Here is a 25,732-nt window from a genome sequence, read left to right as displayed (position 1 = left end):
ATAATAATAATAATAATAATAATAATAATAATAATAATAATAATAATAATAGTAATATAATTACATTACTGTAATTTTTAGCTTAAGTAAAATGTTGAGAATTTTCTACCCAATTTGTATTATTCAATAAAATATAGTGATGGTATATGAAATCATAGTTCTATAATATGTGATGATAAACATGTACATTGTATAAAATAGTTTAAAGTGATATTTACAAAAGGATATTTTATCATATCATATATATTGTATTTCTTGTTTAATACAAGTATTATATTTAAACACGTTCATGTATTTGAGAAAGTACACTCACACACACACTCATTATATAAATATATAAGTATGTATATACATATTTTTTATATTAATGTATATATCTGTTTGTATTTGCGTATATATATTATATATTTATACATATATTGGTATATTAATGTATCTATAACAAAAACAATTTCAAACGAGCATTATGGTACTTTTGTTTTGGGTAGGGGCATTTTTTCAAAGCATTATTTATGAATTTTTAACAAATACATATATTAATATATATGTATAATATTTTTATTTATTTTTTTTTTTAGTTTTAATGCACCTTAAGTTTCTTTGCCATTATAGTCACGTAATGACAGTTGTTAGTTCTTAAATGTGTGGTGGCTTGCAATCGAAGTTTGTTATGTTTTAATCGTCCGAAAACCAAGCTGTAAAAAAAAAATTAAGACATATATTTAATAACTAAGTAAATTATTTAAAGAATAATGCAATCTATTGAACAATGATTTAAATAAAATTGCTCTAAAAGTACATGTTATCTACCAGCAACAAGTAGTTGAATAACTGTATCAATGTTTGGAAGTATAATTAATAGCTATTGGTCAAAAAGCTATATTAAAAAAATCTATCTATAGTTTTTTAAAGTTAATAATTTGATTATGTTGTAGAGTGTTATTTTGTGTACCTAAATATTAAGGAGTACTGAGTGCACCATGAAGATTTTATATTTAAGTTACTTTTATAGATTTGTTGATTCACTAAAATCTTTGTAATACTCGTAATACTCACTACATAATATGTATTTTTTGGATACTAAAACATAATAAAAAAATGTACATGTTTGCTGTGATTAAGTATTTGTGTTTAATGATTTATGTGTAATAAATCTATTTAATAAAAAGAGTAAATTCTGTTTGAACTAAGTATTTAATGCAACATAATGTACATAATCATGTGAGCACAAAAAACTAAAATTTACTCAATTTCAATTTTAAACAGTACTAAAGGATACAATATTTTATTTAACTTATAAATATGAGCGACATTTTATAATTTATATAATATTCTACGATATTGATAGGACTATTTTTGTTTTATTTATTTTTATTAAAATGATACTAAATGTGTTGCTTTTTTGAGTTCAATAATTTAAAAATTATTATTTATTAACTTAGTATTTTTAAATTATAATGCCATTATAATCAAAAGAAATGGATGAAATCACAGTTATACAACTCTACATTAAAAACCAAGAAATATATTGGAATATTATACCTATTTATATTTAAAAAAAATAATCGTGAATTATTATGAAAATGTATTAATTTAATTTAAAATTATCAAAATAAATGCTGAATTAAGTCAGTGCAGAAAGGTTAGAATAATATAATTTTTTGGAATAATGTTTTGTTTGAATAAATATCATAATGGTAAAAATCAATTAAAAATTTTAGGAATTCAAATAATTAATCTACTTGTTATAAATATTAATTAAATTAACTACTTTAAAACTTGATTCTTAATATATAGTTTGTAACCCTTTTAAATTATTGTAAGATCTCATAATATTAAAATTAACATCTAATTTTTAAAAAATAAAAAAACACAATACTGTTCAAGTGTTCGGCTGTTCGGCCTCCTTCTCAAACTTCGTTATATCTTCTCTCTTTCCTATTTTCTACTTTTTAAATCCTGGATTACCATCATTTCGCTACCAGAATAGACACTAAAATTTCCAAAATCTGCAAGATACAAGCTGATATTCCCCAAGGATTTATCTCTTACCCCACTCCTCATCAATATATTTACGTCGGACCAACACCAACCACTCCCAACACTAAAATAGCCAACTATGCGGATGACAAAGCAATCATATCAACACATAAAAATTACAACGTCGTCTCTGAAAATGTACAATACTTCACGACGAAATGTCAAAATAGTATAAGAAATAGCATGTAAAAATAAACGAGTAATTCCGTGTAACATTCACACTATGGAAAAAAAACCCACCCACAGATTTAATAATGATTTCAATTTCCAACCGAAGCCAAAGTAAAATACCTTGGCCTAATTATAGAAAAACCTCTTCCATGAACATCTCAATTACACATAAAAATAATAATATTTAACCAAAGGTTCCTTCGTCCCTTGCTACTTATATATATCTTCAAGAATGAACACGAAAACCAAATTTGACGTGTATAAAGTTTTACTCAAACCAATATGTTAATACGAAATTGAACTTTGGGGTTCAACAAAAATTTACAATACCAATAAAATCCTAGTATTCAAATCACGAGCCCTTCGCACTATCCTTTTATCCTTTCAGCACCTCTGTGTATTTATCGACACACTGCATAAAGACACTGGTAGTTTACATTAAACGAAACAGCCAAACTCCACTACAAAAGGTTCCGCAAAACTCTTCAAGAACATTTTAATCCTCTTATTGCAAATTGAGCTTTTTACCGTCTCCCAAAAAACCCACTCGCTAAAAAAAATGGTGCAGAGAGTTCTTAATATAATTTATTTATATCCATAAAAATCTTGCCATTTTCTCTTTTCATGTTCACGGAGTTCCGTTAATGGACAGCTTTTCCGCCCACATAAATCATCGTCACTTTATTATTCTTTTTTCTCTACAATCATATACGCATATTATACTAGTATTACGTATACAGATATAGTATATAACAGGGGCGGCCAATCGGTTGATCGCGGACAATTTTAAAGTCGATCATGTTAGAATTTAATTTTAGGGATACGTGCATAAAAATTAATTGAGGTTGTAGTGAACAAATTTTCGATAAATTTTATCTGTGTAATTTTTCTTTTTTTTCTTTTATTCTGGTTTGTATGTCAAATTTATATGGTTCACGCATGTTCATTTCACTATGTCCATTCGATGTCTGTTGTATTACATTTATAATAACGTACTTAAGTTTTTTAAAATTTATAAGTATGAGCGCACATAAACAATAAAAAACGTTTAATTTTCATCAAGAATGGGAAATAGATTTTTTTTTACAATACTGAAAAACAAATGCATATGTTTGATATGTCGAATAACAATATCCACAACAACAAAAAAGTAATCAAGAAGTCATTTGAGAACCACGCATTCAAAATTCGAAATAGATTTCCTTCCTAAAACTGAAACCCGTAAAAAACAATTAGAAAAATTGAAACTTGAAATTTGTAAATAACAATTGATTTTTACTAAACTAGTTTTAAAACCCGAAGCAGAAACAATTGTTTAATTTTAAATTAGTTATGTTTCAGCTAATAATAGAAAAATCATTTAAAACCGGTGAAATAGTAAAACAAGGTTTTTTAGAAGGCGCAGATGCTTAAAAATGATGTTAAAATTAAACTTTAGTAATTAGATTTTATAAATTATTATTTATTATTATTATATTATTTTTAGTAGTTAGTTACTCGTATTAGTTTATAATACTTATTGTATGTTTATACATACTTTATGCAAGTATGTTTTTTCCAATAATTAAACTTATTCAATAGTAAAAATTTTTTTCTATGAAAGTCAATCCTTAAAGGTGAAGTATATTTTTAGTAGATCATGACCAAAAAAAGTTTGGCCACCCCTTTTATGTAGCATTTATATATATTAGTATTTTTCTAATAATGATAAAAAAAAAGTAATTTACATTTTTTAAATTCTTTTATTTTTACGTCAAGTATAACACAATTTCATTCCAACACCGTTTTCATAAATGATAATCTTAGTTATTACTTATTTCCATAACTCATTGTCATTTTAGTAAATGTAAATTGTAGTTATTGATCAAGTGATTATTAAAATATTATGATTAGAGTTGCACTATATGGTGATTATACATACAAAATAAGCCATGCAAATTTAGATTAGTAAGAAAAGACTTAAAATAAAAATAAAAATAAAACTACATTTATATATTTATATAATATAAATATGGTTAAATAAAATAATGTGAGGCTGAATTTGGGTTTTAGGAATTAATTAATCTATTACCTATTATTTTTCGAATTGATTTAGTTTCTGATGTCGACGCAATAAATTACTCACTGTGATCAGTCTAACTACTAAATATTGAGTGAGCTAAATTTAAAGGGTAAACTATTACATACCTAATAAAATTTTCTAATTATTATTAAGTGTTATTAAGAAAAAAATTTAATTCGTGACATAACAAATACTAGTGCAAAACATGGAAGAAATTTAATATTAAAATAATTTAAAATAAATTACCTAAAAATAGATTACATACCGAAGAGAATAGCGTGTTCGAGTTATATTGTTTCAACAAAAATTATGTTCAAGTGTTTAAGTATTAACCATTGTCGAAACCAAATGTATAAAAACACATAACGTTATCGGAATGAAAAAACAAATAAACAGCACACAAAAACATAAAGCGTAAAAACAAAGCATGATTATCCTTTATGTAAATATATTTATATGTATATTGTGTATGTGAGTGTATATATATATATATATATATATATATATGTATATGTATAAAGTCTTATGTATGTACTTATTTTTTAAAATACATCACTGTTTTGTTAAACATCTTCCCGTGATTTAACATGTAAAAGAGTTTGTTAAGAGGATTTATAATATGTATAATATTATACATTGTTAAGTAAAAGACACATAATTAATAATAGCACAATAAAATTATGTTTTATTTTATTAAGTTTTTACCTATATAAATTATTCTAAAAATGGATAATACTGTGTTATTCAAACATTATAAACGAGTAATATTTAGGAAATATTATTGATATTTGACCTTATGTAGTACAACGAATGTTCTAAATTCAGCTAAACAACAATATTTATAAGCTGAACACATCAATCATGTATATAATATATATATATATATATTATATATATTGGTAATTAATTAAGAACTAAAAACAAAAAATAAATATATTTATATAGATAATACATAATTATGTTTATAGTATTAAGGATAAATTAAATTTGAATTTTGAATAAAAAAATAAGCTTTAAAAACAATATTTTATAATTTTGTGTGTTTCTAACTGAAATTTATATTGTATATAATTGAAACTTAAGGAATGCTTAATAAATTCTATTGTATATTGTATTCATTTTTAAACAATTATTTTTGTGAATAGTTAAATTTGTATAACTTTCCGGTATCTTATACGTTCTTAAGCCATCAAAGTGTTTTTTTTTATTGGAACTTACCAACTATAATAGCTAAAATTATGAGACCAATAACTCCCATTATGATCATCATCTGAAAAAAAAACGTCATTTAATTTAAATATCAAATAACATTAAAAATAACTTAACTATCTAAAAGAGTATAATATGTATGAGTAAATAAAGTGAACTTAATATTTAATAAAATATTTTCACAGATCTGAGTTGACAAATCATAGTGATTTTTCTGTTTAGCAAACGGTCTTGGTATCTGATTATAGTTGTCCGTTTCTCAACTTGTTTGAAAATTATGCCGTTAGATAGAAAAAAATATTTAAAAATTGAATTTTAATTGCTATAGTAAACTTATTACTGTAGAGCAGGGATGGACAACTCAAAGTTGAGGACCAATTAATAGAACTTTAAAATCTCGCGGGGCGTAGTAAAGAAAGTAAAAAATACAAAAAGTCATTAAAATTGACAAAATTTATTTTGTACAATTTAATTGTTTGACTAAACCAGAGGTTCCCGACCAGGGTGACGCGACAACCTAGGTTACCGCGAGATTAAATTTAGGGTGCCGCAAAAATATTTGAAATATATATTTATTTTTAAACGCTTTCATGAAAAATACAGCACTGTAATAAAACAGACTATACTCCTTGTCTATAGTATAAAACCTATTGTGTATAATTAATTAGGTATATACAATATAATTTAATGAATTAATTATTAACACATACAATTTTTACATAGTAATCTGAGATGTTCAATCTATTTTAATTTTCATACTGGTTCGATTTAATGTGAACTGTTTTAAAGTTATTTACAGTAAAATACTTGTGACTTTATCTTATCTATATTGTTTATTGATGCTAAATAAAACCGGTTACAAAATATAAATTTAAATATACGATATATTAGTATTGCGTATTCAGTATAAACTATAGAGTATAGGGCATAGGCTATAGGGTACATCCAAATTTTTAGAAAATTATAAAGGGTGCCGTGAGTTAAAAAAGGTTGGGAACCTCTGGACTAAACCAATTCAATACCTATAGATATGTTAGCTATGGTAATATGGATATACATTATAAGTAGAAATTTAGTAAATTACTTGTAGTTCAATATTAGAGAAAAATATATTTACATTCTATGATCAACGTGATAAAATGAAATATCAATAAACGCTGAAATGTTATGAAATAATTTGAAAATGTAGCAAACTAACTTATATACTCTTCTATAACACAATATTTGTATATATATATATTTAAACATAAACTAAACAATAAAACTTAAAAAATTAAACAACAGTTTTTAACAGTAATGTCCATTAATTATGACTTTATTATGTACACTTCAATTAATAATATTTGTATTGTTATATTAATATTAACCATTTTAACTAATTGTATAATTATATTTTTTCAGAATAGGGGAAAGATGAAATAGCCAATCCATACAATTGTCTGTATGGGCATCATCATTTTTTATGTTTCCCAGTACCACTGATTTATTTATTGTTGATAAAATTTTTTTAGTTGTGGGTTTTACGAGTTTAATATATACATATATAATGAATATTATAATTTTTACTACATATGATTAAAGTAAACAATTATTTTAGTGAAAAAATAAACTAATTTATGTAAATTTGAAGTTGTTAACATTTAATATAAAAGTACCATTATTAATAATAATATGATTAATCATATTTGAATTATGAAGTGGTGATACATAATTAAATGTTAATCTTTGATAAGTATTTGAAATTGTTAAAACGTTTTAGAATTAACTATGGAAACTTCTGATTCATTAATTAGAGTGTATTATTTATTATAAGTTTTTAAACGTTATTGTATTTGAATATTTTTACTAATTATAAGTTGTAATTATAGCTAACTTAAAATGGATCTAGGATAAAATTAAATTTTTAAATAACATCTATTTTCAAACTGGATGATTTCTTGAAGTAATCTTTTATGAACTACACAATTTATTTTGTTAGATTTATTTTTGAATAAATTCAATATTTATAAATTTGGGAGACTTAAAAAAATAATTTTAACAATGAATCATATAAATTTGTTGGTAAGTGCTTAGCAAAATAATAAAAATCTTCATACTTTTAAGACTTCTCAATAAAAGTATTTATAATAACATAATAAAAATTAAATTAAATTAAAAATTATTAAATGGTCTATACTCATAAATTAATATATAAAAAAATAAATAGTTTATTTATATAGAAATATATAAGTTAATTAATAAATAATTTATTTTATATTCTTCGTGTTTATAAAGACAATAAAATTCTTGTATATACTGGAGTGTATAATGTACTAAAAAAAAAAAAATAGTTTTATTGAACACATACAATTATATTGTATACAACTATAACAATAATATTAAATATATTAATTATAACTATAAGAAGAAGACGAGCAGAAGACAGAAGACAGAAGAACCTAAAGGCAGACCCAAGAAACGATGGATGGATGGAGTACAGCAAGATCTAGAGAGGCTAGAAGTAACAGATTGGGAGGAAAGGATACAGAATCATGATTATTGGAGATCAGTGACGGTGGCAGCTAAAACTCTTATAGAGCTGTAAAGGCAAATAAGAAAAAAAAGAATTATAGCTATAATTTATATTATTTAATATTCATAGTTATAATTTAATATACAACTATAACCACAACAATCAGTTTTATGAGGATCAAGAAGGGCGTAGCCAAATATCAAGTTCAGAATGTAAGTGTACATAGATGGTGTCAGAATAATGTTTTCATAAATGTATTATTCTTATTCGAAAGTAATAATGAATAATTACCTATTTACGTTTAAAATATAGCATTATGTTTATCCATATAGAAACCATTATCTCTTTTTATATCATTCAAAATATACATATCTATTTTAGTAGAATATCTTGAATATTTTTATTTATAATATTATAATTAACATTATGAATATGAAATGCTTGACATACCAATTTGTTATTATTGGAGAAATAACACTCAAATTCAAGATAACAAATTTACCTAATCAAAAATTTAGATCAAAAGTTGTTTTGGTGAAAAACTATATTTTTTCCAATATGAAAATTAAAACAGCAAAACTCATTATTTTTCTAGAATTTTAGTTTTAAAATATAGTTAAAATACTTATAAGAATAAATATTTATTTGATTTATTATATGCATAGTAATATTTACAAGCATAAAAAATAAGTAATGTATAATATTATAATCAAATAAAAATCATAATCATTAAAATTATAGTTTTTTTTTTAAAATAAATTTTTTTACCAGTAAATCTAAGTAAAAAGTATTTATGATTGTTTAATGTTTTATCAAGAAGTGTCAATTTTGTTTGCACTTTATATTACATTTAGTTTTTATCATCTTAAACTAAAGGGGGAATTCACGTTCTTGAGTTATTGATTAAAACTCTTTGGACGGATTTGAAGTTTCATATTTTATTATGGTTCTCAGCAGTAAGTATTCAACAGCATTGCATACCTTTAAATTTTGTAGCCAAAACTTCCTCTTCAGTTTTCCAGCCTGCTGTTCAAATTGCGAAGCTCCTTGTTGTAAAGCATCTATACAAAATAAATAGGTATAAATTAATTAATTACAAGCCACTAATTATTGTACAGTTGTAAATATAAAAATTATTTTAACCTGCTCTATCATCTAGTTCAGAGAGTTTTTGATCCCTGTCCAGCACCTTCATCACGTTTGTCTTCATAATATCCACTACCTAAAATAATACATCAGGTATTGAAAAAATATGTAAAATGTCTTTCTGTTTTTATCTCTTCGTGTATTAACCTCATCGACTTGTGCTTGAGTTTGCTGCAGTCGCTTTTGCGCCGCGATCTGCTGTGGCGTTTTTGGACCTCCAACCACTGTGTCATCTCCTGCGGTAAGCCCAGCACCATCAGCCCTGTATCACACACACACAACGCATCTATCAATTACCCATAGTATACTAATAATGTAGAAACGAAGGTGTAAAAAGTCCGTTTGTAAAAAAAAATTTCCTAAATGGGAATGTAAAAAAGTTTACGCATCGATTTACATCGTATTTTTTTACTTGTAAATACATGTATACGTATATTGTCGTGTATTCGCTCTTATTATGATATACAACTGAAGATTAACAATAGTCGTCGAAATTTTGGGTTTAGCTTTGCTTTTATATATATATATATATGTTATCTTGTTTGACCGACTTAACACTTCGAGCGGTTTTTAAATTGATCAGAGAAGAATATCTAAATGCACTTCACGTTTTCAATGTGAATCGGTCTCATATTTATTTATTATATTATTCAACTATTGAAAATGGCTTGTTCAAGTATTAAAATTTTGATTAAAACTGACTGTTACCTCACTTTTTAGTGAGGTACAAATATCTTATTTCTATTTCTATAATTTAAAAGGCAATATTTAAGAATAATATGTTACAATCAAATTTAGTTGATAAATGCCCATTAATTGTAAAATCAATATTTGAAACGCATGCTGAACGATGAATCAAATCATTGAACCTTGTAAATTTCCATACAAAAGTCATTAGTATAATAATTATTAAACCGTAACAACGGGTTCCCTATAAGACATTATTATTCATTCCTGAGTCTCCATCTCAAATGTATATGGCATTTTTAAGGCGAAACATTTAAGTGCATTGCATAAGATGTAACGTAGCAGTAAGTAAATACACTGTGGTTGGAAACTATATTGAGGAAAGAACTTTTTTTCGGAAGCTCGCGTAATGAAAGGGTGCAAAAACGTCGTTTCCTCAGGACCGTTGTAAAAAATTTACATCATTTTATCTGGCTATATCTTATGCACACTTACACTACTAGTCGTTATTACGCCATAATTATATTTTACAAATACGATAAAATTTCTCAGCTAAATGCAATTCCGGTAGGCGTTCGTTACCGCGCTACAACATGCCCGCGTATATTTTACCTACATTGTTATCCGTTGGCCGCGTCAACAATTTATGTTCGACTTTCAAGTCCAGCCGACGCGCGCACGATCGTGTACGTCGACAAAAACTCGATCGACCTGAACGCGAGTCACGGTGAGAAATCGATGGCGAGCACAGCGCGGTGCCGCCTACGCGGGTTAATACGTGTGACGTAACCGACGTAACCGACGGAAAGTGGTGCGCGAGAAATGATCACGAAGCCAGTCAGCACTCTCGTGGTACGCACGTAGTTACGGCAAACGACTCACTGCAACTACTCGTATAAGAGCCGCGTGCGGGGGGCGGGGCGGAGGATAGTGTAGGGCACGGCGAATCACCCCGAAAGCGGTGGTTGTTGACCCGGTCCTGTGATGAGATTTGGGACGTCGAACATTCGAAGTGTTTGCGATTGGCGCGGGTTGCGCGAGGAGACAAAAAAAATCACCCGTGGTCGAACGAGCGGCCTTTGTACACGCAGCGGTAGGATTTCGGGAAAACGGCCACGGCGTTGGCGGACTCGCGCAAAATTGGTGTACGCGAACGACGACCGATATACTTACATTTTGTCGAGAAAACGATGGGAACGTTGGACGATACGGCTTCTGCTGTACGCCGCGGTGCGTGTGTACTAAACGCGTACTGGTGACGGGCAGTGCAGGTCGCGCGCGCCAGCAAGGTGTGGTGTGCTGCTGTGGAGCGAGACGGTTATTTGTTGCCTCGGACGCTCTTATATCGTTCTACCGGTGATGGATGCGGTACACCTTGGTACTGGCCGTCGCAGCGGCACCACGTAGTCGTGCCCGTTGTAGCGTAGCGCGTTTGTACCGTCCCGGGACGTGGATGCGTTTCGGCCGACGGCTGCGGCGACGGGATGACGGCGGCGGCGGCGGCGGCAGGTTCGACGACGAGAAGGCACTGCTGTGAGCTTTGGCGCGCGCGCGTGTGTGTGTGCGAACGCTTCCGCGTCTACGGGCGCGTGTGTATGTACGGCGCGCACGCGCCCTCTCGTTGTCGAACGCGGGTGCGGTGCCGTGCGCTTGTGCCCGACGACCGTGTCCGCTAGACAATCGATCGCAGGTCTCTCGGCGGCGGCGGACACTGACTACACGGCAGTACAGGGAACGAATCACCCGCCCGCGTCCCGACGCCGTCACCGCCGAAGGGTCTCGCGCAAAGTCGTCCACACCCACCGCCCCCGCGCCGCCGGAAAACAAGGAAAACTTTTAGCGAACCCCTTCACCCGTACCCACCACCACCGGACGCGCGCGCAACCAGCACACGGACCGTAACATTATAATATCGCTGGGTGTACGGCGTGGCCATCGTCGCAACGTTGACTTCTCGACCGCGGAAAAGGCTGCTCAACACATCGCGTTCGTCGTGATGCTGATCGTACATCAAAAGACGTGCAGTCGTACGGGCACGCGTAAGACATTATGCGCACACCGTACACAGACGTGCAGACGACACTTCATACGACGCGCATGCAATGACGTCAGGGGAGAAAAAAAACCCCACTCCTCTTCCTCAGCCACCATACGTGCATTTGAAAGTGTGTGAAATAATATTCAACGTATTTCGATCGAACACGCCCCTCTATGTGACCGTGTCTACGTACGATGTACAATGCGACTTTTTTCTCTTTGCTTCATTACCGTGTTCGCTTACGTTCAGCGGCTATCTATTTTCATTACCATGGTCCAACCTTATAAAGCCTTATCGGGGTAGTGTTTTTCACCCGGAGTATTTTGCTACGTTTTCTGCTTTGATTTTCATAAAGCCTAAAACTATTTTGGATAAAAAAATAAAATAAAAAGTTGCACAACGTATATTTATAATTTATACATAGGAATATAAGGTATAAAATGCAATACGTCAAGGTAAAAATATAATACATTTTACAATTAACAAAATTATGTAAATCCTTAATATATTTTGACTTAAATAATAGCATTGATAATAGTATAGACTATTCTATAATCAATGATACTAGGTATTCAATACTAGCTCTTCATATTTCAAACTTGTAAAATTTGTAAATTTTAACCTAGACATCGGAGAAAATTTCGGGGGAGTATACAACCCTTAACCCCCCCCCCCTCTTGCGTGCGTCACTGGATGGGATCGTAGTGTTTTTTTTTTTGTCTTGGCCAGTCAAAAATAAAACTACTTAAATATAATATAAGAGCATTAATATTAATGTAATTTATTGGCGTTGGATAAGGAAATGTTACCAAGCTGATGAAGTAGGTTTGTCACAAATTATAATAATATGTAAATATTATTAGTCTATATCAGGGAAGGACAACTCAAAGTTACTAGAGGGCCAATTTTTAGAAAAGAAAAAAATGTCATTCAAAATATGAATTTGTATTAGCATTTATATACACGTTAATAAATTTAACAAATACGACAGCACGATACGATACGAATAAACTGATATAGTTAAACAGTTCGATAGAAACAGCTGTGGTTGAAAACTATACTTTACCCAATACCAACGTTTCTTAAACTTTTTTATCTGTGGAACCCTTTTTGATGTCCACGTTTATCGTGGAACTACTACTTTTTTTTTTTAGCTTTTTTTAGGATTATTTGTAAATAAATTATAATTATATAATAATATTGTGTTAAAGGTATTTAATTCAAAAAATGTTTTAAAATTAAATTAAAATAATAAAAAATATCTACATATATAATAATAATACTTTAATAATAATTACTTTAATTAGACTAAATATAAATGTAGACTATTCCATATCGCTTATACATGTTATTTAATATACAAAGATTTTTTTTTTTATAATGCAAACAGTTTTTCAACATTACTAATCTTAAATTGGAAATTTTAAAGTAATTTTCTTAAAATTTTTATAAAAAATTAGCTTCGCAGAACCCTGAAGTGATCTTCGCGGAATCCCAGGGTTCCGCGGAACACAATTTAAGAAACGCTGCCCTATACTTTACTCCTAGTCTATATAATATTCATAATGATAGATCACTGATAAAAACAAATAATAAATATTACGAACGGGCCTGGTTAGTTAATATTGAGTCCAAATTAAGTGGTGAAGTTCTTGGTAAAACAGTCTTAAAAATCATGACAAGGCTTGGATTAGTTTTGAAAAATTGTGTAGGTGTATCAACAGATGGATGTAGTGTAATGTCTTCTAAAATTTGTGGAGCTATTGTGAACTATTCAAAATGAAATTCCAGGAGCTATTTGATGTCTAATGTTTATGCCAAGAATAAAATAAATAAAATTACCACCTATTAAGGATGTTCGAATTAAAATGTAGTAAAAACTAAAATTCGCACGTACACGATACAAAAAGAAGGTTTATTTATTCTATCCACTTAAATATAAATTTGTAAATCAATAATAACTTTGTAACCAACTTCCGTGGTTTTGAGATAACATTATTTGCAAGTGCAATTTATTATGTGTGTTGATATGTAAATTCATTTATTACTAAAGTTTAATGACTAACTAATTTAAAACAGTGTAATTAAATATAGTTTTATTTAGCATCATGTTTAAATAAATCGATGAAATTTCTGTGATAACCGATATGTATTTGCAGTGGCGTAGCGAACTATAAAGAATATAAAAACGAACAATTTATTAATGACCCACCCCACCACACCAATCGATTCAGTGTTAGCGTTCACTCTACACCTGAAATTGTTAGGTTAGTCAAATTTGACTGCTGTCTTCAAATATATTTAACCATTTACCAATAAGTGATCAAGTCACATTCCACCGCCCATCCACTCTAAATTCCAGAAGCAACTGCTTCTGAAAATCCTAGTTCGCGAGGCCACTGCAGTGTGTATACACATGTGTATATGTATAGAGTGGGAATTTTTTTTAAATTTTCGCATATTGATTATAGAATTTTCAATTAATATACAATCTGAAACGTTTCAAAAAGAAAATTCAGATGGAAAAATAAATTTGATTTGTGATATTTCCCCTTCATACTCATGTACTGATTGACGTTTAGTTAAGTACACGTTCAATGCAGGCATTCACGTACTATCATAAACTACCACACAAATCATTGAGACTTCTTGGGTATTTATCCGCTTCGGAGTCAAACCACCCTTGTTAACCGTAATATGAACCAATCATTTATTATTCTTCATTTTATTCAATGTAGTTGTCCTATCCATAATATAACGAAATATTAACAAAAAAAGTAAACTTGGAGCCAAAAATGTATAACATTTCATCAATTGAGAACGCTAGGCCGATTTGGCTCAAATTTTTTTTAATTTTTCGTAATTGCCAGGAGGAGATTTTTACGAAAAATTTTTGGAAAAGTGCTATTGTTTAATCATCGTAGTCTAATTTAATAATTGTTGACCCAGTCGATAACTGCGCAATTGAAAATGAATTATTAAGTGAAACTATTAAAAAACTATTAAAAACTATTTAAACACTATTAATTTTATTTTTGGTATTAAATGACGGGTATTGCATAAATATTAAACAAGATCCCACAACAGGTGCCAAAACAAACAAGAATGTTTGAAGGATTATTATGCATATCGGTTGATGATTAGACCAGTGGCGTAACTGAGAATGTTTGATGGGGGGGGGGGATCAAAATAAATTTGTAGGGTAAACTTGTGGGGGGCCTTTGCCCCCACGGCCCACACACCCCTTATCTATATTTTGTATAATTTAATAACTCAACACATGTAATGTATTTTATTAAGCACAAGTGCACAGCTATTATAATTACTAACCTCGGACATACTGTTTACTATTTAAATTGAATTATACATTTAGAATATATTTAGATAAGGATTTATTATTTACCTAATTGATTTGTTTTTGTGATAATTCATCTTTATAATAATTACAAAAAGTTTAATGTCGCAATGAAAAGCATAAATACTTATATTATTTTTTTAAATTTAAATGAATTGTAATTAACTTAATTTATATTATTAATAAAAATGTATACATAAATGAATTAGAATTTAATTTATATAATTATACAATTGTCTTAGAATTATAAGAAGAAAAGCTTGTTAACTAGTATTATATCTCTATAGTTGATCTATTCGTGGATAAAGAAAAACTAGAAGAGATATAAGTCAAGGTAATTATGGTTGAATAAAATCTATCATATATTATTTCCAAGCACAGAGTAGAGCACATTTGATTTTTCAGTACTCCAAGATTTCATTTAGTTTTGTATTAAAAAAAAAAATATATTATAATTTCAGTTGATATATGTTATTATTCTTCCACCCGACGACCGACCTCCCGAATATCGATTTCGTTTCTATTATCAAATAGGTTTTTATAATTTTACAATATGTAGGTAGGTATATCAGTTTATAAAGTAAATTAGTCGATTATAAAATTATTACTATTCTTATCTGGTGTACTATTATTAATATTTTAAAAATGTTAATACTTTAATAAGTCTAAACGGATTTACACGGAAAGAGTTTCTCATTTCTCGTACCTACCATTCGAGCATCTTCCATGCGATTATCGAATACAAGATTTTTTGTTCGAGAGTCATATCATGATTATTTACACCATGATAATAACTCACGCGGTTTTCGAGAATGCATGGTGACTTTTGAAAGCGATAAGCTCTGCTTTTTTTGTTCACACGTGTCGAGATTATTTAGTACGATAATTGGCTTCTTAAAGTATCAACAAATGTACATAGTTTTTCATATCTCTTGGGCGTTTATTTTTATCAAACATTCGAAACTTGTATGAATCCGTTCATGTCGATTATTATGATATATTCTTATTTTGTGGTTTTTTATATATATATCTTAATTTAAACTTTTGCTTTTATTTTTTTACTTTTTAGATTGAGTAGTTAACTAATAAAATAAAAATTATGGCAAATTGAATCATGTTTGATTGACTGTTGTGATTAAGTTTATAGAAATTTATCGCAGGCAAGAATGCCTATGAGATACAAGCAACAAAAATGATAAAAACCGAGACATGCGAAATCTTAAAAAAAAAAAAAAAAATTAATAATTCAATTTATTGTTTATGTAAGCACTTGAATATTTTTGATTATGCCAAAAGTATTCAAAAAATGCGAAATTAAAGATTAGTAACGACTAAAATATGGATTGTTTATCAATAATTTATTTCACATTTAGACCAACGAAAGTTGTATTATAACTCAAAAAAAAATTTTAGACAAAACCTCGATTTAAAAATATTAAATTCAAGTAAAAAGCAATTAGAATATACAATACAAAACAGTATAAATTAAGTTATACAAAATTAATTCAGATATGTAATCCTACTAGTGATGTCAAATAATAAATCTGATAATCTTGGAAGTTCTATTTTCAATTCTGAGTCATCCATTATTTTGTCAATTCTAATATATGAAATAAAAAGAAAATAATAATTAATAAAATGTACAATACAGAAAATTTATATAATTATATTTACCCCGATAAAACCGAATCAATTAATAACAAGCCTTTCTTAATAAATAAGTTTAAAAGTATACCAGCCTTATGGCGAATACTTTGGTCTTCGTTTAGTGTTATAAGTATCATAGAAGCAACGAATGACACTTGATCGTAATGTAGCCACGAGTTGATATATTTTAACGAATGTACTATTTCCTGTAAATATTTTTAAATAAATAAACATAAGGTGTAATCAAAAAGTTATTGGTATTATAATGTATAATAATATAAACTTTGATGGTTAAATAATTATATGTTTTAAGATATTTGTGTAAAAAAAAAGTTTAATATTAGTAAGAAATAGATATTTCAAATTTCAAGTTTCTGATGATCGATATCTAGGATGTTTTAGTGGATTTGTTTGATGGGTTATAAAAAATGTGGAATAATTATTTATTATTCTTCTTCATAATAACAATCTAATAGTAATACAATAATAAAAATATATTCTTCATCTTATTTTATTTTTTTTTATATTTAAAATACTGATAATAAAATAAATAAACCTACTACATACATTAATATTTATCTTGTTAAAACCGTTAAGAACAGCCATACATTCATCAATAATACATTGGGCCATTACTGTATATGATTTAAGATCATATAGTTTTTTTAATTGCTCCGGCAAATTTTCAAAGGAAATATATTGTTCATTGTCCTCAATTAACTTAAGAGGTTCTGTAAAAAAATAGTTATTAAAATAGTTAATAGTTAATATATTAAATTAAAACTGTTCAGAAGATATCATGTACCATTCTTGTATATTATTTATTTAATTTAATAAAATACGATTTTGATGTCTTCGTTATGAAAATTTGAAGGAATCATTATTGCAAACTGATCATTGTTAAGAAAAATTTTTAAAAGCAATTGTTTATTACTGCATAAAAATTTATACTAATACAAAATTACAAAATAATTTTATCCTACTTTCTAATATACAATTTGAAAGTAATGTTACAACTTTGTATAAATGCTAAACATAAATAAAATGCATAACTTGAAATTTTAAAATTCAAACTGTTGAATATATTATAACAAAAAAAAAAAAAAATTATAATTATACATAACATATTATAAAACCTAACTAAATTTTAAAAAAATTTGTTAAAATAAATGTAGTAACTTAATAGTACATTTTTTCTAATGAACAATAGTATTTATACAGTATAATTTGAAAATTGACATTATTACCTTCATGTATCCAACATTTTAAATGCAAGTTTTGTATTTTGAATATCAAAGACTGAAGAGTTGGTGACATTTTTATGAGGACAGTGTTTTCATTTTTAAATAATAAAATATGATGTACTATACCGTCCAAATTATGAGTCTAAAAAAAATGAAATAAGAAATTATTTATTCTATAATTTCCTAATACTTTACTATTTTGGTTATTACTTTTGATAATTTTTGTCCTGCTATTTGTAATATTATACATAAGCAATGAATATTCAGAATATCTTTTACTTTCATCAATTCGTGAATGAACGACAGTATATTTTTTTCGGTAAAAGCCCCTTGTTTGAATAATTCACCGATAAATCTATAAAAATATTATTTCGTACAATATATACAAATTATTAATTAATTTTACTTGAAAACATACTTGCAATGGGCTAAAGACCTTTTATAATATTGGAAATGAAAACTATTCAATATATTCTTGAAAAAAGATGGGGTCTATAACATATATAAAATATTTATATTATTTGATAATTAAATTAAAAAACATATGTTATCAATCGGTGGAAAATTTATTTGAATATAATTTGGTTTTAGTCAAAAGCAAATAAGAATGGTTAATGGTTTTATTAGTTTGATTGAGTAGTTCTACTCAAGTCAGTTTAATTATTAGCTATTATTGTTAATTATATAATATAAATTAGGGTACCTAAATCATATTATGTATGAATAAGTCTTGATTTAAAATGATACAAATCAGTTTATTTATAAATAAAAATTAACTATGCAAGCATCAGTACTGAGATTTATCTTAAGCTTGAAATGACTTAAGACTAATAATTATAGATTATATTATAAAATCTAATATAATCACAAAAATACTTTTATTATATTAATAAATTATAACTAGTTACCATATTACTGTTCATAAAATTTTTTTTTAATTTATGTACTTCATTCTGAGGAGTACGAGTATAATATGAGGTAAACATATCAAAGATTTTTTGTGCTAAAACTTTCTGAAAAGTAGTTTTAGAATTGTGAAGTTTGTTAAATGCAACATGATTGGCCATGTATGCACATAACTTTGCATATAAAACTGTAAAATCGGGTCTATTTAAAGCCTAGATAAGTAAAACAACAAATTTAATAACTATTATAATTATTAATAATATTTATATACCCGAAAATAAATTATATCCACTATGTTTTCAAATATATAAATTGTTTTCAGCGGTATGGAAATAATTGTACGTGCCATTTCATCAAAATTGTTAATATTTACATTTTGGACAATTGATCGTACCAAATTAAATATTTCCTAAAGTAAAATCGTTTAAAAAAATAATTCTAAATATTTTCTAAAAATAAGATTAATTCAATAAAATGAAACATATCTTAAAAAAAAATATACAACAGTACAATAAATTGTGTTTTATAAACTTAGACATATATTTATAAATATATAATACACATTTTTAGTAAGATTCAATAATTGTTGTATGTATGATTAATGTTATTAATAATTACATCGAATTTCAAATATTTTAAATTATACAACATTTAATACTTACAACTGGTTTAAGACTAGCTTCCATAGTTGTTATTAATTGAAAAAATTAATATTTCTGAAAATACAATTTTTTTATAAGTAACATAAATTAATACAGGGGATCTATAGTTAAATTATGTAATTACTATTTATTAACCATCAATTTGGGAGATAGGTAAGGCCAAAATTTGAGGGACAAAAATTTTGTTTTAAAAATAATTACTAGTTACTTATAATTGATTTAATTATATAATTATAGTCTCGCAAAAAAATATTTATAACCTTAATATAATTATTTATAAATTAAATTCTGTGTAATTTCATTTAACAGTAGATGGATGAATACAAAACGACTCTGGAGGCAAAACTTTTCTATTGAATAAATTAAACAAATCTTAGAGTAAAACCAACAGGTCTAATAAAATTACTTCATACGTGAAGTAAAATATCTAGTTTTAAAACAACATCAAGCACAACTATACGCTTTAGCAATAGTTATCATTAAAACAATTTAAAAAAATATATTTTAATTAGAAAACAATGAAATTAATTAAATAATACCTTTCAACTGTAATCTGTACTTGACAGCAGTCTTTTGTACGACTAAGATTGTAGATCGTTGATGAAAATATGTTTTATAAGATACAATATATCAAACACCAACGAACAAACCAATTTTTACCGTGAATCACTGAACAATAAAATGGATGTATCTAATATTTTTGAACCGAAAAATGATTTCTTTATTGACCATAAACCATGGCTACGTAGTAGTTAATTAAGTAACTAATAACTTCACTAAATTCTATACTCACGCATACATTATTTTGATTGTGGTCACGGAAAATAATTATATTATTATCCAAGTCTGATTTGATAAACGATATTATTATTTTGTATCGAATTCTCGAATTCAGATGGTTGTAAACTATCAATATCCGTATTCAATGCAAGGAAGTGTTGTACCTATTTTTGTATCCAACGAGAGTGTGATTCGTAATGGTTACAAGCATGCCAGCTGGTCATAGAGTAATTACTCAATGTAGCCAGCAAATATATTAAAATTTACGTTTTGACGGGTAGGAAATAAAATTTATTTTTTTGAATTTAATTTTTTTCATTATATCACGGACAATTAAGTTTTCAAGATATAATCTTGTTAAAAATATAAGTACTTTATACGTATTCAGTGGCGTAACTGAGAATATTTGATGGGGGAGGAGATCAAAATTAATTTGTATGGTAAACTTGTGGGGGGCCTTTGCCCCCCGGCCCACACACCCCTTATCTATATTTTGTATAATTTAATAACTCAACACATGTAAATATAATCTTTCTATATTACATAACATTATACATTTACAAATATGTTTTAAAATGTTTTAATATTTTACAATATGATGTCCAGATTCCTAGGCTTTTTGGCAAGTTCATCAATGACCTCTTCATTTGAAAATGTAATATCATTATGAATTGCCAACATTGCCAGACCATTAAGTCTTTTCTACAAAAAAAATTAAAATATTTTTCTCATTAGATATTATGGAAATGTATTTTATTAAGCACAAGTGCACAGCTATTATAATTACTAACCTCAGACATACTGTTTCGAAGATATGTTTTTATCCTTTTAAAGACTGGAACACATTCTTTCAGGCGTACTTGTAGAAACAGGAAGTGTGCATAGTATTTTTAAAATAAAATGCACATTTGGGTAAATATTGGCATTACACACATGTAATGCTTCAATTGCAGTTTTCGGAATATTGTTTATTCGCTCAAGTTTTATCTTTCACAATTTCAATTCTGCAATTAAGTTGTTCACATCCAAAGAAGGTGAATAAAATTCAAGTAATTTTCTAAATGATACCTCCTCATTAGAAGTTAATGTATAGGAAAATAGACTTTGAAATCCTATAAAATATGACATATATACATTATACATAAACCATTAAAGGTTGAATTTAATAATATAGATTGATTATATGAATATTTTATTTCAGTGATTTGTTTTTAATTTTATAAAAACTAGGTACCAATTTAATTAAAAATGATAATAATGATTTAATTTAATATAGGTACCTTTAAAAATTTCAGAACGGATTGAAAATCTTTCTCCTAGTTGTTGTATAAAAAAGTCCAGGTAGGGTATAAATACTGACACTTTGTGGTATTCTTCAACACTTAAATTGGGATCTGGATTTGCTCAATTTACTTATCGTTTAGATATTCTTTTAGTATTCAAGTCTATATCTATAATTACTGACCTCTCTTATTACAAATGTTAAATATAAACATAATTTTTTTCATATAATTCATATAATAATATACTTTATTTTAGTATACTTACTTTTGCAAGCAAAAATAATTTGTGGAATTCAGTAACACAATTTAATTTGATATTTTTTAATACATTTATAATATCTTCAGCAAGGCTTACTGCTTCTCTCAAATCAATTTGTTCTTTTTGTAGCAACTTACACAATGGTAAATCAAAAGAAAAAACCAACTGAAAAAATATTTTATTATAAAATAAAATAAATTATATTTATTAATTACTATTTACTTGTATAACTTGTAAGGATATAAGAAATTCTGAATCAATAGCTTTTAATAGTATATTAGCTTCCGTTGCTGTGGAATCATTCCAATTAGAAATATTTTCTAATGATTCAACTACAAATGCAAATAGTTCAATGAAATCTGTTACCGTATCATAACGCTGCACCTATCGTGTAGCACATAATCTTTTTAGTTGTAACCTTAGGATCCTCATTACTATTTTCAATGTTGGTTAAAAGAACATTTTGGCGTTTTGGTGTATTAAAGAAAACATAGTACTTTTCGATAATATCTAAGCAGTTTCTAATTGGTTGAATTCCACTTGCAGTTGATACTGCTAAGTTCAGAGAGTGTGCTGCACAGTGCACATATATAGCTTTAGGATATTTTTTTTTTTATAATTGCCTAAACACCTTTATATTGGCCAGACATGTTGCTTGCACCATCATATCCTTGACCATATAAGTAATCTAAATTAATTTCACAACTATTCAGACCTATTTACAAAATATAATAACCATACAATTATTACTTTATTAAAAACATAATATCATTTTAATTTACCGTTGAGTATTGATTCAGCTAAATCACAACCAGTTAAGCTATTAATAGTAATAAATTTCAGGAATCTCTTATGGATACAATCGTTATCGTCAACATATCAAACACACATAGCCATTTGTTCAATAGTAGAAATATCAGTAATCTCGTCAACTAAAACTGAGAAACATTTTGAAGCATTTACATTCTTAACTATTTTTTGCAGCATAATGTCCCCACATGCCGTTATGATTTCATTTTGGATTTGAGGAGTTAGGTATTTGTTTCGTCCTTTACTTGTAATGATATGCTTTAACATCTCATCACCATATGCTCTATACTTTAATATGGCTCTAAAGTTGCCTTGATTTAATGAACATTTCACTATAATATGAAAAATTTATATTAAGGTTGAGTAGCATTATTATATAATATGTAATGCTATAAAATTATTTAATTTTAAACATACTATCAATTTTTCCATAATCTTTATGCCCTCGTAGAGCAATTTCTTGACGACCACAAAGTATGACACAATCAACGATTGGAATGAGTCGCTCTCTATTCACCTTGATTTGTTTAATTTTTTAACAAAAAAAAATATCAAAGTAAGTACATACTTGCAGACTTAAGCTAATAAATGATTAAATACCTATTTTTATCCAATCGTTCTACTATAGTTGGCACTTTTTTTAAATATATTTTTAAAAATTCATCAGATTTCAAAACAGAAAATGTGTGGTACTCTAATGTAGAATGATTTCGAAATACCTATCATTTAATTAAAATTATAACAATAGAATAACATGTATTCACAGGGAAATAAAATTAAAATTAAAATAATATTAAATTATAAGCGATTAAAAGTTAAAACATTAATATATTAAATAATACCTCTTTAGCTTTTTTCCAACTATCAAATACTTCACTAACCAAATATTTTAAAGATTGATTTCCTATTCCACCGGTTTTTGCAAAAACAACACAATGCTTACAAAAAGCTCCACCTTCAACTTCCAAATAAACAAGCCAATTTAATTCGTTCAGCCATTTATACTGAAATTTTAAACCTCTTTTTTTGTTTTTTTCATTTAATGGAAATACATAATTATGATTTGGTAACCATAAATTGGTAAGTACCTACAGGTTTTAAACAAAAAATAATAAAAACAATTATATTGTAGTTTATACTATATTATGATATATTGGTAGGTTTTAACTATAGTTCAGACTAAATCTGACATAAGTCATTAGCATTCGAAAAGCTTACAGTATTTTTTTCTTCGTCTGATAATAAATCACGTTTAATAAACAAAGCAATGTCGTTTTTACTAGCATCAAAATGTTCCCTCTAAAAAATTACGAAGCACAATCTAATTTATTAATTTTAATGCAATGTTAGCAGGCAGGAGTCAAGCTACAGGTATAATACCATAGAACGATAGAACAATAGGTACTGTATCTTATTTGTTTCTTGGACAGCTTGAATCAAATTTATATTTTAAACATGATATTTTTCACGTGATACATCATCAGATTTCTCTATGTTTTCCTTAAATAATAAACAAGAAAATGTATAGGTAAAATCGAATTAAATTGTTTTTAAATATTAGGTAGGTATTATTAATTATTATTATAATATTATCATATATTTTTAAATTCTATTTTTTTTTTTAATAAACTCATTTAAATGTTTTATAATAATTAATATGACATAACTAATAGTTATTGAATAAACTGCAGTGACTGCAATTATATTTTTAATAGGTACTTTTTTTAACTGGTGTTAATTTAATTTTCCATATTTTTAGCGCGAGTTGTAATGCTAATTATCATAAGTTGAATACGTCATACATAATATTTAAACATTTAATTCCGGGTCTAATAATATTTAGTATTTTAAATTGTAATACTTACGTCAGGCCCAGGCTTCTTTTTAAAAAAATTCAATAAAGTACTGCTAGTTGCTGGTAATTTTCTTTTTTTTTTGCTCCATTTTGCTTTTAGCTTATAAAAATGTAACTGACACTGTGATTATGAGAGAATGACACGGTGTGTATACCTACTGTGTAGTGTTTACTGTTTATACGTAATCGCAATAATCAATGTAGATACTTTGTGTCGGCGCGCGTTCTTAGTACCTACTATCTATGGCTATTATTCGTTCTACGAAATGTAAATCTTGAAGTTACATTTTTATTATTATATTATGTTTATGGAATGGTGGTTTTTCCCATCAGTGGCGTATACAAGGGGGGTGTTTGGTAGATATGACACCCCCCTTGAGTCGTATCATATATTACATTATTATAGGAATATAGGTAAATCGATAATACAATATGAAATATAAAATAATGCACAATACTAATTACATATATACAGGTTAACATTATCGCGATTGCGACAATACTTGACGAAAATTATTCGTTTACGTTTTCGTGCACAACAAAACGTTTAATAATAATAGGTATTGTAGCATCGAATACTGATATTCGAATAGTCAAATATTTGAATAATTTATGGTAAAGCATCCGAATTCGAATATACATTATATCTCTATTACAGACATTATGTATATATATTAATTAATTAAAATAAAAGTTTTAGTTCGTACGTATTATATATAATATTTAATAATTATAATTAACACCCCCCTTCAGAAAATCCTAGCTACGTCACTGTTTCCCATTATCGGATTACTTAACTTACCATCTATAATCTATTCATAATTAGGTACAGTGTGTGGCAAGGCACCCAATGTTTATTAATAAATAAGTATTAAAATGAATCAGACCATTTATTTTGAAATCATGCTTATCGTTAACGGGTAAATATTTATATACAGGTAATATTTAAGTATACACAACTTCTAAACTTTTTTTTTTTTAGTTTCGTAATAATTTATAAGTTTTTATTTGAACTATTTGTAGGTAAAAGACAATATTAATTTATCCCCCATACCCCCCCCCCCCC

General features: G+C 27.4%; 2 protein-coding genes and 1 long non-coding RNA gene across 5 annotated transcripts; all 3 read right to left on the bottom strand.

Moving 5' to 3' along the window:
* Nucleotides 1-548: 548 nt before the first annotated feature.
* Nucleotides 549-11,489, bottom strand: LOC112683542 (vesicle-associated membrane protein 2-like). Of its 2 annotated transcripts, none has more exons than XM_025554607.1 (6): nt 11,001-11,489; nt 9,288-9,402; nt 9,138-9,216; nt 8,976-9,055; nt 5,492-5,543; nt 549-695 (listed from the first exon to the last, which is right to left on the bottom strand). In XM_025554607.1, coding segments are annotated over exons 1-6 (348 nt in total). In that variant the 5' UTR covers nt 11,003-11,489; the 3' UTR covers nt 549-675. The 2 variants fall into 2 exon arrangements, with proteins under 2 accessions (XP_025410392.1, XP_025410393.1); XM_025554608.1 differs by lacking the exon at nt 11,001-11,489 and adding an exon at nt 10,444-10,705 and having other exon boundaries at nt 676-695.
* A 5,817-nt stretch (nt 11,490-17,306) lies between these two features.
* Nucleotides 17,307-20,248, bottom strand: LOC112683526. The gene is made up of 7 exons (XM_025554589.1): nt 20,219-20,248; nt 19,680-19,733; nt 18,530-18,603; nt 18,322-18,466; nt 18,115-18,253; nt 17,435-17,598; nt 17,307-17,336 (listed from the first exon to the last, which is right to left on the bottom strand). Exons 2-7 carry the CDS (start codon nt 19,701-19,703, stop codon nt 17,307-17,309), a joined length of 576 nt encoding a protein of 191 aa, XP_025410374.1. The 5' UTR covers nt 19,704-19,733; nt 20,219-20,248.
* Nucleotides 20,249-21,004: 756 nt separating this feature from the next.
* On the bottom strand, nt 21,005-24,714 carry LOC112683540. 2 transcript variants are annotated; one of them, XR_003148597.1, is made up of 8 exons: nt 24,677-24,714; nt 23,229-23,328; nt 22,784-23,143; nt 22,224-22,716; nt 22,008-22,166; nt 21,740-21,928; nt 21,251-21,571; nt 21,005-21,161 (listed from the first exon to the last, which is right to left on the bottom strand). It is a non-coding gene; the product is annotated as an uncharacterized LOC112683540 (long non-coding RNA). The 2 variants fall into 2 exon arrangements; XR_003148596.1 differs by having other exon boundaries at nt 21,740-21,919.
* Nucleotides 24,715-25,732: the final 1,018 nt, after the last annotated feature.

This window comes from Sipha flava, unplaced genomic scaffold (assembly GCF_003268045.1).
Source record: "Sipha flava isolate LNK unplaced genomic scaffold, YSA_version1 229_pilon_pilon, whole genome shotgun sequence".
Taxonomy (NCBI): Eukaryota; Metazoa; Arthropoda; class Insecta; order Hemiptera; family Aphididae; genus Sipha; species Sipha flava.
Note: the sequence above shows the minus strand (reverse complement) of the source record. Positions and strands in the feature narration are given on the sequence as shown.

Excerpts from the sequence above, each read along its gene's own strand:
- LOC112683526 (XM_025554589.1), bottom strand. The coding sequence starts at position 19,703 with ATGGAAGCTAGTCTTAAACCAGTT. Across the intron at positions 18,467-18,529 it reads AGGTCTTTAGCCCATTGCAA|ATTTATCGGTGAATTATTCA; the intron begins GTATGTTTTCAA and ends ATATTTTTATAG. Across the intron at positions 17,599-18,114 it reads AAAATGTTGGATACATGAAG|AACCTCTTAAGTTAATTGAG; the intron begins GTAATAATGTCA and ends ATTTTTTTACAG.
- LOC112683542 (XM_025554607.1), bottom strand. Across the intron at positions 9,056-9,137 it reads TGAACTAGATGATAGAGCAG|ATGCTTTACAACAAGGAGCT; the intron begins GTTAAAATAATT and ends TATTTTGTATAG. Across the intron at positions 696-5,491 it reads AATTTTAGCTATTATAGTTG|CTTGGTTTTCGGACGATTAA; the intron begins GTAAGTTCCAAT and ends TTTTTTTTACAG.